Raw genomic sequence first — 10,257 nt, forward strand, 5'->3', positions numbered from 1 at the left:
CGGGCGGAAGAAGTCGAGCCCGAGAAGTTTCCGGTTCCGGTGTCAGCTCGAGGCGCCGCCGCCGCAGCCGCCGGAGCCGCGATGCCTAAAGGAGGTGAGGGGCGGGCGCGTGTCGCCCGCGGGCCTCGAGGAGCGGCCCGAGTCCGGCTCCCGCCGTCCAGTCAGCCCGCGGGCGCCTCAGAGAGCGACTCGGAGGGAGGACGTCCGCTCCGGCTGAGGGCCCGGCCTGGGCCTCGACGCTCAATTGTCCCGCTGGAGAAACCGAGGACCGTAGTGGTGGCCTCGAGCCGCTCCCTGGGGGTCTGAGGAGATTTGGAGGCGCCGGGTCCTCGCCCACCCGGATGGCCTGTCTAGGGCGCGCTTCTCTCGGCCTGGGGGGTGGGGTCTGGAGTTTCCTACCCCTTTCAGGCTCGCCGGGCACTGAGTCACCGCGTCCCGCGCCAGAGCCGGGCCCGCCTGCCTCGCGCGTAATACGTGGGCCTTCTCGGGCTCTGGGCGAGCTAGGCTTGCCTCTGGCGACCTAGCTGGATGCTCTCGAGCCTGGCCGACCTAGCTTTGACTGCCCTTTTCGAGCGGCTAGACGTGGGCCTTTGAGCCAGCCGCATAACCTCCCTGTGTTTTTGCAAGTATAGGCGTATGATTGTATCTACCTCATAATACTGATGGCGAGTCTTGAAGTAGGTGATCCACGTGGAGGGCGCTGTATGGTGCTGATAGTCGCTAAGTGTCCAGTAAGCATTATCTATTGTTGCTCCTAAGACTTTGCCAGTTCCTTGGTCAAGAAAGTAAAGAATCCATGGCTTCCCCGGTACGTTTGTACACCGTCCTCCACCCTCTTACCCCTGAGTCAAGAGTGCCTAACTTGAAGCCCAGCTGTGTCACTGTCTAGCCTTATGGCCTTGAACAAGTTCTCCCAGCCTGTTTTCCCCATCTGGAACACCTAGCTAATAACCCTTAGCCTGGAGAGTTGGGATCGGGGTCGTAAATACATAGCGCCCTCGCCGTGCCTGGCTACTCCTGGCGCAGAAGAGGTGTTCAGTTAATATTGGTCTCTCCTGTGACATGTTGGTTAAGGGTCTCAGCCCACAGGAAGATCTGCTTGGAGCTTTTTCAAACCTAAACGACTTCCTGACTCTGCTCCCAGAGATGCTGGGGTTTTCAGAGCTGAATCTCTAAACATAATTTTCTAGTGGTTTATTCTGTGGTAGGAAGAGCTTTGTCTCCTCTGTGTCTCTCAGTCTTATGTTCTGCAAAAGGAGGGGTATTAGGGGTACCAACCTGAGTTCGATCCCTGGGTTGAGAAGAGTCTCTGGAGAAGGGAAAAGCTACCCACTCCAGTGTTCTGGCCTGGAGAATTCCATGGACTGTGTAGTACATGGGGTCGCAAAGAGTCAGACACGACTGAGCAACTTTCACTTCTGGTGCCAGAATTCTAAGAGTCCTACTTAATAGGTGCTTTGAGCCAAGGTTGGCGGTTACAATTAGAAAATCCTAAATAGGAATACTTGTTTAAATGACTTGGCCTTTTGGCTTGTGAAAGCTTTATGGGCAGATAACATTTACATTTCTTGCTGGTGTTAATTTGCTTGAAAGAGAGAACATGAAGATGTAAAAGTGTAAAATTTTCTAAGAGCCAAGGACCAACTCTTGTCTTTGTCATGAAACCTGTGAAACATTTTCAAAGGCGTGGAGAGCTTCTGATAAAAGTTACTGTAGACCAAGTTAAGACCAGTGTCCCACAGCCAGACGTGCAGGGTCAGAGTCTGTAGTAGTCAATTTTGAGCTGTTTCTATTCCTTAGAACATTAAGAGGGCAAGAAAAGATGTTGGGGTTTTGGATGGCAAACAATCTCTCACAATAGGACTTTGATGATCCTTGACTGAGACACCCCTGGGAATCCCAGGTAGTCATTAAAAATGGGTGGTGTGGTCTGTAGCACCCCAATTATGGCTCTGCAGCTGCTGTCTCGGAAATTAGAGGAGGCTAGTATCTCTGCTACTGTCCCTGGAGTTCATAGCAGCTCTGGCTGCCTCATGATAGATTCTCTGCTCTCAGGGAGAGTCATGAGAAACCAGGTGGGCTGCAGCTTCCAGGAGAGGTGAAATGGATCCAGGCCACAGGCCACAGCCCCCAGCATCCTCCAGAACCAGCTGAGGAGGTGCCGCCCTGCTGTGAAGCTGGCTGTTGGCTTTGTGTGTGTGTGTGCTCAGTCAAGTCCAACTCTGCGACCCCATGGGCTGCAGCCTGCCAGGATCCTTCCCATGGAATTTTCCAGGCAAGAATACTGGAGCCGGTTGTCATTTCCTCCTCCAGGGGATTTTCATAATCCAGGGATCGAACTTGTATCTCCTGCATTGGCAGGTGGATTCTTTACCACTGAGCCGCCTGGGAAGCCTTTGGCAGGGGTCAGTCTAGTGTCTTGGTTCATGAGAGTCCGGCTATAAAATTGACTGATTCTCTGTGATGAACTTAAATTGCTAGTCACATTTTTAACTCTTAGAAGGTTAATCAGTTTTATTTTCAACTTTACCTTTGTTTGGCAATTGTGTTTCTACTCTAAGCACAGAAAGTTTTCTCGTATAGGTTTTAAGTTTTCCCTTTCTACCATAAATACCACTTAAATAATTACGAAGTAGCTTATATTCCCTGCATCTGTAGTAAATTGTCATTGTGACCAGTAGCTTTGTTTTTTCTTTTCCCCCAACACCAGGTATTATTGGGAGGTGGGTGGGTGTGTAGTATCTTACCAAAAAACCTGATTGAACTTTTTGGTCAACCCAATATATATACACACTAGAAGAGTAACAGTTATAGCAAACTTATTTTGTAGTGCTCGTCTAGTGCCGAGCACTGCTCCAACATCTTCACATAAGTTAACAAATCCATCTTCACAACAATCCTATGTGGTAGGGAAACTGAGACTCAAAGATTAAGTACCTGCCCAGAGTCACAAAACTATTAAGTGGTAGAGCTGAGATTTGAACCCAGGGATTGGACCCCAACATTTGTGCTCTTGGCCGCTCTGCTTTAGCCTTAAGTCTCCTTGTCTATAAAATGTGACCAGCCATGATGTACACCTTAGGCTTAATCTGGGGATCAAATGAGCCCCTGGCTGTGACAGAGCATTGCAAGTAAAGAGCACTGTAGCGACAGCAGGGATGAGGGTTACCCCTTCTCCTGATTGCATCTGAGTCCACTGCGTGTGGATGAAGGGACCAGGGGACTTAGCTGGTCCCTCCCTGTGGTGCCCCCCACCGGGATCCCCTCTCAGGCCTCGGGGTGGGAGCCGCATCCGGCACGCGGTTTGGGGCTGCATCAGGATCACGTGTCGCCTCTTTTGTCCCTTTAAACAGGTGAGGGGGAGGTACAGGTGGGCGGGCGGTCTTGGTGAGGGCAAGGGAGGTCGGCAGCTTCTGCTGAGAGCACCTCAAGCAGGACACAGTCTGAAGTTCAGGGCAATCAAGGGAGCTGCCTTCCTGTTGCCTTTGTAAACTTCCGGTCCTTGTGCAGGGAGAAAGGGAGGCCACAAAGGCCGGGCCCGGCAGTACACGAGCCCTGAGGAGATTGATGCGCAGCTCCAGGCTGAAAAGCAGAAGGCCAGGGTGAGTACGCGACTCTTCGGGCCACTCCAGTGGCCCAGGGTGGCACTCAGAGAGGCCGGGCAAGGACCACCCATCCTCTGGAGGAAGTCAACACCTGGGGTGTGGTTGGAGGGGGCGGGCAGTGGGCCTTTGGTTGACCAGTTGGAGCTTTGTTTCCTCAGCAGTGGGTCCCTGCTTCTGTGTTGTGGGGGCTCTCCCTCGCCACGGCCTTGCATGTCTGCAGCGCAGGCGCTCCGCATCCCCCTTGTGTGATCCAGCCTCAGCCAGCCCCACTGGGACTTGACACCCTGCCTTCCCCCTCCCACCACTGACAAGAGTGCCATTCGCGCTTAGCACCCCCTCCTGCCTGCCCCCCTCACTGGTACTCCCGCCCTTCCCCTCCAGTCTAAGCTTAGGAGGTCCCTCTGTCCCTCGATGCTTTTTCCAGCCCACTGTCAGGAAACAGCATGTTTCCTTCTTTGGTGTCCTTGACCCTCCCACACCATTAGATCCTCACTTGGATGAGGGCCACAGGGAGCTGTCAGTGCGGATGACTGAAGTGTGACGTGTGAGGGAGAAGCCGCAGTCGGGGAGGGTCTGCTGGAGCAGCCTGCGGCTGAGCAGGACCTTGGAGAGTGTGTGGGCAAGAGCTAAGGGGGTGGAAGTGCTTACGGTTTTGTAAGGGATGTTTCTAGGAGGGAGGGAAGAAGGGTAGAGGGAGGCGGCACAGCAGGGCGCCTGTGTGGGCAGTCTGGAGTGACTGCCCCGCTCCTGACTGGGAGTGGGAAGTAGGGGCGGGAGGAGGCTTGCCCGGGGAAAACGAGTACAAATTGGCAGCTGCATGTGGAAGCAGGGACAGCGGGAGGGAAGCCGAGCAGGACTGGTTTCCGGCCCCACAGCCAAGTCCTGTGGACTCAGGGAGACAAGCGCACCAAGGCGGCCCCAGGCACCTGGGCTGAGAAGAGGAGCAGGGCCTTGTATGGCTGTGTGAGGGGTTGGTTGGACTGGGAAAGCTTCTAGGCTGTGGAGCCAAGTGAATAGGCTGCCTGTGACCCAGGTCCCCCATGGGGGCCAGTGTAGCAGAGTAGGACTCTTACCATACTTGGTCCTAGCCTTCTGGGGGCTTATCTTCTCAAGGTTCACAATCTGGGGCAGGAGGGATGGGAGGATCATGGTCTTGGGAGTTTGGTTTGCATCTTTTGATTCCTCAGATTGCCCATTTCTGAAACAGGAAGAAGAGGAACAAGGAGAAGAAGGTGGAGATGGGGCTGCAGGTGACCCTAAGAAAGAGAAGAAATCCCTAGATTCTGATGAGAGCGAGGATGAAGAAGACGATTACCAGGTACTGAGTCTGATGGGGACCTGGGTCCTGGACTCATTATTCAGCAAATGTTCATCAGTTGTTTCCCAGTCCCCGTGGTACGTGCAGAGTCCTTACACTTAAGGGTTTGCACTGTAATAAGATACAGACAATAAGGAAGTCCACGAACAGTGTAATTTCAGGTAGCCAGAAGTATCAGGAATAAGATGGCCCACGATTGAGGATACAGGATTGAGGAGTGGTGCGTGGCGAGAAGATGACTTTTAAACAGATATGAAAAACAAGGTGGAGCCAGTCACGTGAAAATTGTTTTGCTGAGTCGTTGAGGCAGCCAGGTTAGCAAGTGTAGTCCGCGTCGGAACAACCTAGGCAGGTCCAAGGAACAGGCTAGTGGGGCTGTGACTTGGTGGGTAAGAAGTGGAGTTAGGAATGGGGGAGGAGCGGTTGGCAAGGCAGCACCTGTGCGGCTATGAAGGGGTTTGGTTTAATCGTAGTAGGTAATGGGCAGCTGGTAAAGTGGGATGTGGGCGAGAGAGAGGACCAGTGCGTGCGTGCTTCGTCACTTCAGTCATGTTTGCCTCTTTTGTGACCCTGTGGACTGCAGCCTGCCAGGCCCCTCAGTCCATGGGATTCTCTAGGCAAGAATACGGGCTAGATTTGCTTTTATCTGCAGAGTGAGTTGTACAGTGTTGAGTGTAGAAGCCGAGAGCTGGTAGCAGGTATCCAGACGAGAAATTGTAACTTGCCTTAAGGGGGTGGCAATAGCAGTGGAGAAAAGTGGGCAGATTCAAGCTGTGTTTTAGAGATGAACTCTTTGGGATTTGTCCGGGGTTGGGGTGGTGGGGCTAAGGGGAAAGAAAGAATGCCTTGCCTGGGCTTGTGGGGAGGGACGCGCTGAGTATGCAGCTCTCTTTTAGATGAGTTAAACTTGCAATGTCGGGTATCTAGGTGAGGTATATACACGTACCGGCTGGGTAGAGGTGCCTGGAGCTCTGTACAGTGCTCTGATGAACAGGTGTTTGGAAGCTCTCTCTCTGGTCTCTTAAAGAGAACAGCTGGGTTGACAGGGCCTGAAACTTTGATCAAACCTGTTGCATCAAGCACTTGTGCTCTCAGTACTTTCTACACTTTCCCTGGGCCGCTGGGAGGTGCAGGGTACAGGTCCGCCTCCCCAAACCTGCAGACGTTGAGCTCGTTCCCGGGTCCCACTTCCCCACAAGCAACTGCTGCAGGGACCCAGCATGGCTAGCAGCCAGGCGTGAGGTTCCATGGGAACGGCTTTCGGAGGCTGAGCTCGAATTGAGGGAGTACTTCTGTGCTGAGAGGTTGTGAATTGGGCTCAGGTTCACATCTCCCATCTACTTCTTGGTTGATGTCAGGCATTTTATTGTGTCTCTGCTCTGCCATCTGTGAAACTAGGGTGACAGTCCCTGGTGGCCCAGACACGGTACCGGCTGGCCTCGGTCACCCACACTCCCGCAGCATCTCCTGGGCTGGTGCAGACACGCCTGAGTGCTGTTCCCACCGTGAGGCTGAGCCCAGCGTCACACAGCCTGGGGAGGAGCAGTTTGTTCTAGTCCAGGCAGGCTGTGGAGATGGGGGTGACCCTCGGGCACTGCAGGACCAAACTTCTCCAGTGTCCGGCTTCTTGTCCTATCTTAGCAAAAGCGCAAAGGTGTGGAAGGGCTCATCGACATTGAGAACCCCAACCGGGTGGCACAGACAACCAAAAAGGTCACACAGCTGGACCTGGATGGGCCCAAGGAACTGTCACGGAGAGAAAGGTAACTGCTGTTTCTGAGCCTCGTGGCTGAGGCCCCAGCTCCTCTGCCCTCACTTCTGGGCCCTCAGGTCTCCAGTCGTCGGGTGGGGGCTCCAGTTACGGTGTTTATTTCTATGTGATCTCATTCCCTAAAGGCCCTTTAGAAGTTTCTCGAAAAAGGGGAAAAAAAAAAAAAGTTTTTCACTAGTGGAAACATAGGGAAAATGCAACAGCAGGTTCAGACCTGAGTGTTACACTTGAGGTAATCCCTGGGGATGTGGACAGTCATGCTACAGCCCCTCTCTCAGGACACTCTGCTCCAGGTCACCTCCCTTATCCAGCCTGATCGGACCCTCCTGACCTGCGTCCGTCCCTGACGTCATGGCTTTGGGGTTGGGGGCCTGTGCTGATGGGCAGTGTGGGGAGACCCACCAGTTGCCCAGTCCTCTCTCGTCTCAGGTGAAAATGAGGCTTCAGAGAGCTCCCTGTGGGCGGTGTGAGGCTCGCACCTGAGGACTAAAGTGCTCTGCACACGGCTCGTCTCTGTTTTCCTGCCTACCTGGTGATATCTAGGGCCTCACAGGAGGTTGTGGGCTGCTAGGAAAAGCCACCCTGATTTCTCTCCTGATTGTGCTCTTTGATTTAAATCCACCTTGCTGTTCTGACCCCATGAGAGCTGAGTAGGGTCTCTGTAAACCCCACGGGGAAGGCCCATCAGCTTGGGGTGTGACTGAAGGCTGCCCAAGACCCTCCCCCTCCAACTGCCTTCTCACCACTGAGGACCACCCCACCCCACCCCCACCCCCCCCCGCCACCCAAGGTAGCAGAGTGACAGACGGCCTTTACTAACTTGCTTGTGAGTGTCCGTCAGGGAGGGGGCACTTGGCCCCAGCCCCAGTGTTTGGCCTTGATTCTGGCTCCCGCCTCCAGCTCAGCTGGCTGGTGGGGAAGATGTCCCCTGTGACACCTCTTTATGTAAACAGAGAAGAAATTGAGAAGCAGAAAGCGAAAGAGCGTTACATGAAGATGCATTTAGCGGGAAAGACAGAGCAAGCCAAGGCCGACCTTGCCCGGCTGGCGATCATCCGAAAACAGCGGGAAGAGGCTGCCAGGAAGAAAGAAGAAGAGAGGAAAGGTAAGTCTGAGCCACTGGTGTGGCAGCCTGACCCTGGCTCTGGACAGAGTGAAGCCCTGTACTTCGATGTCTCGCTGTGAGGTGGGTTTGGGCCAGATTGCTCAGGAGGCTGTGTGCGTGTGTTGCTCGGGAGGCTCTGTGTGTGTGTATTTTTCTCACTGTCAGATGGAGGTGGGTGTTCCTGCCTACCACTCCCAGGATTCTGGAAGGGTACAGCAGCAGGAGAATTGGATCTCAGCAGAGCAATGTCCACAGCATTTGAGGGAGGCCTCAGAATGCACCTGCTTTCGAGGCTAGAAGGTTCCACTAAGTCTGGTGCCTTGTATAGCCAGGACACCTGCTTGGCATCACCACTGCATGTCTGAGGGGCTTGGGAGGGTGTAGTGGGCTGGGCTTCCCAGATGAAATCTGGCCCAGGTGTCCCTCTTCCCCATGCCTGCCTTCCAGTGGGGTCGAAGGTGGTAGGGTTCTTCCAGGCCAGGTTGGCTGTGAGGAATTGGTCTGGTTTAAAGGAGCGTTTGTCTCAGGACCTTCTGGCCTTGTGCATTCCTTTCTCCATCTGTGGGGGAGCCATGAGTGTTGGGCATCTTGCTGTCCTGCATTCTAGAGGCCTAGAGACACCCCAGGGCATCATCACCACGTTGGAGATACCAGGTGATCTCAGCTGCCCACCAGGAGCTTGTTTCGCAAACCCCAAGCAGGAAAGGGCTTCATGTGTGACTGCTTGAATGTTGCTATTTCAGACTTCAGAAGTCACAGGGAGAGGTCAGAATTACAGAGTTCTCCTGGGAGCGGGCGAAGAAGAGTTTCTGCTTGCCCAGGAGATTGCGTGTTGGTGGGCCTTTGTGGAGGGGGGTAGCCACCCAAACTCAAGAATGTCTGGACACGTGGGTCTGGTGGCTTCCATGGGAGGGCGTCAGGCAGGGCCCTTCTTGGGTCTCTTCCACATCTGCCAGCTGAGCCAGTTGCGCAGACTGTTGTCTGAGGCCTCCTGGACCTAACATTTCGCTGATTCTGGGGTGTGCAGGGCTGTGTGTATGGAGGGGTGGTTTCATGTGACTCTCTCTCTTCCTGCTTCTCAGCAAAAGATGATGCGACCTTGTCAGGAAAACGAATGCAGTCTCTCTCCCTGAACAAGTAGAACCTGTGTGAGGAGAGACCAGGGAACTGGGCCGTGCTGCCAGGACCTCTGCTGCGTCTCACCCGCCCTGTGCCCCGGCGCCGCTGCAGCAGCCCCTCGTGGCGAGGAGCCCCCCACGGCCTGGGACCTCCTCTTCATCTTGGCACGGAAATCGTTTGGGGGGATGGTGGGTGGGGGGCTGGGGGAGGGGCAGCTGCTATCTTTGAGACAGAAAGATGCAGGACAGCATTTCATATGTAACCATTCAAATGTTTTGGCTGTTTTTAGAATTCAGAACCCTTGTTGGGGGGCACTTGGGAGGTAGGTTAAGAGGAGCTTCCATTTGTCTGGTAGATTGAGAGGCAGGGGGTGGTTGGGGCCACAGTAGCTGCTGACAAGTTTGCAATGGCCTGTCTGCCCACCCCCTGGTCTGTGTTCCCTGGGTGCTCACTCAAGAGGAGCTGGCAGCCCGTGCTCATGGGTCCCTGAGGGTCACGGCTCATCCTGGCCAGTCCCCTCTTATGGACGCTTCCCTGCCCTTCCCACCCCACTCCCTGCCCCCTACTCTGGCCAGGCCCCGGCCCGTTCGTAACCTTGCCCACGGATCACTTCGAGAAACCTGTTTACTGTGCAGCACCCAGGCACAACACGCTCCACAAATCCAACTTGTATATTTGGCAAATTAAACTTGACATTATCGTAATACTGGTTCTGTGGTCACTCTTGGGGGCCCCCATGCCTGAGCTGTTTGCACCCAGCAGGACCCTGTGTCCCTCTCAGACCCACCCCACAGGGTTCCGGTGCCACCAGTCCTGGGTACAGGGACTGGACCCCGGGCATCTGAGCCAGGAAGAAGGACCGCAGTATACAGGAACCACCCGTCTCTTCTCCTTTAACCACGCAGGGACCTTAAGCCAGAGGGGCCAGGGGCCTGCGTGCAGCGTTGAGTCCTGTCCTCCTGGTGCCCCCTGGTGGTGCCAGCCCCAGGATTTCAGTTCTGGGAGGAAGGGACCCAACACCCAGCACTACTGCTTGGCCCTTACCTGTTATTACCTTGTTCGCGGTGGGTGGCGGTCGGGAAACCCAGGCTTGGCTCAGTCACGTGGGCTCCTGAAGACTCTGCCACATATGCAGCCAGCCCTCTGGAAGGGACGCCGCTTCCCAAACAGCAGCCTCCTGAGAGGTGAACAGGTGCCAGGCACAGGTTTGCTCAAGAATAATGGGGAGCTGGAGGGCTTCCCAGGTGGCACAGTGGTAAAGAACCTGGTTGCCAAGGTGGGAGATGCCAAGGATGCAGGTCTGATCGCTGGGTGGGGAAGGGCCTCTGGAGAAGGAAAT

General features: G+C 54.6%; 1 protein-coding gene and 1 long non-coding RNA gene across 2 annotated transcripts; one reads left to right on the forward strand and one right to left on the reverse strand.

The window, feature by feature from the left end:
* The first annotated feature begins 21 nt into the window (after positions 1 to 21).
* PDAP1 (PDGFA associated protein 1) lies at positions 22 to 9,622 on the forward strand. The gene is made up of 6 exons (XM_015104256.3): positions 22 to 94; positions 3,511 to 3,602; positions 4,813 to 4,923; positions 6,565 to 6,686; positions 7,648 to 7,799; positions 8,882 to 9,622. The coding sequence occupies exons 1-6, from the start codon at positions 82 to 84 to the stop codon at positions 8,938 to 8,940; spliced, it is 549 nt and encodes a 182-aa protein (XP_014959742.1). The 5' UTR covers positions 22 to 81; the 3' UTR covers positions 8,941 to 9,622.
* LOC121817859 (uncharacterized) lies at positions 4,928 to 6,566 on the reverse strand. Its single transcript, XR_006057944.2, has 2 exons — positions 5,870 to 6,566; positions 4,928 to 5,034 (listed from the first exon to the last, which is right to left on the reverse strand). It is a non-coding gene; the product is annotated as an uncharacterized LOC121817859 (long non-coding RNA).
* Positions 9,623 to 10,257: the final 635 nt, after the last annotated feature.

This window comes from Ovis aries, chromosome 24 (genome assembly GCF_016772045.2).
Source record: "Ovis aries strain OAR_USU_Benz2616 breed Rambouillet chromosome 24, ARS-UI_Ramb_v3.0, whole genome shotgun sequence".
Classification (NCBI taxonomy): Eukaryota; Metazoa; Chordata; class Mammalia; order Artiodactyla; family Bovidae; genus Ovis; species Ovis aries.

Excerpts from the sequence above, each read along its gene's own strand:
- PDAP1 (XM_015104256.3), top strand. Across the intron at positions 3,603-4,812 it reads CTGAAAAGCAGAAGGCCAGG|GAAGAAGAGGAACAAGGAGA; the intron begins GTGAGTACGCGA and ends TTTCTGAAACAG. Across the intron at positions 7,800-8,881 it reads GAAAGAAGAAGAGAGGAAAG|CAAAAGATGATGCGACCTTG; the intron begins GTAAGTCTGAGC and ends CCTGCTTCTCAG.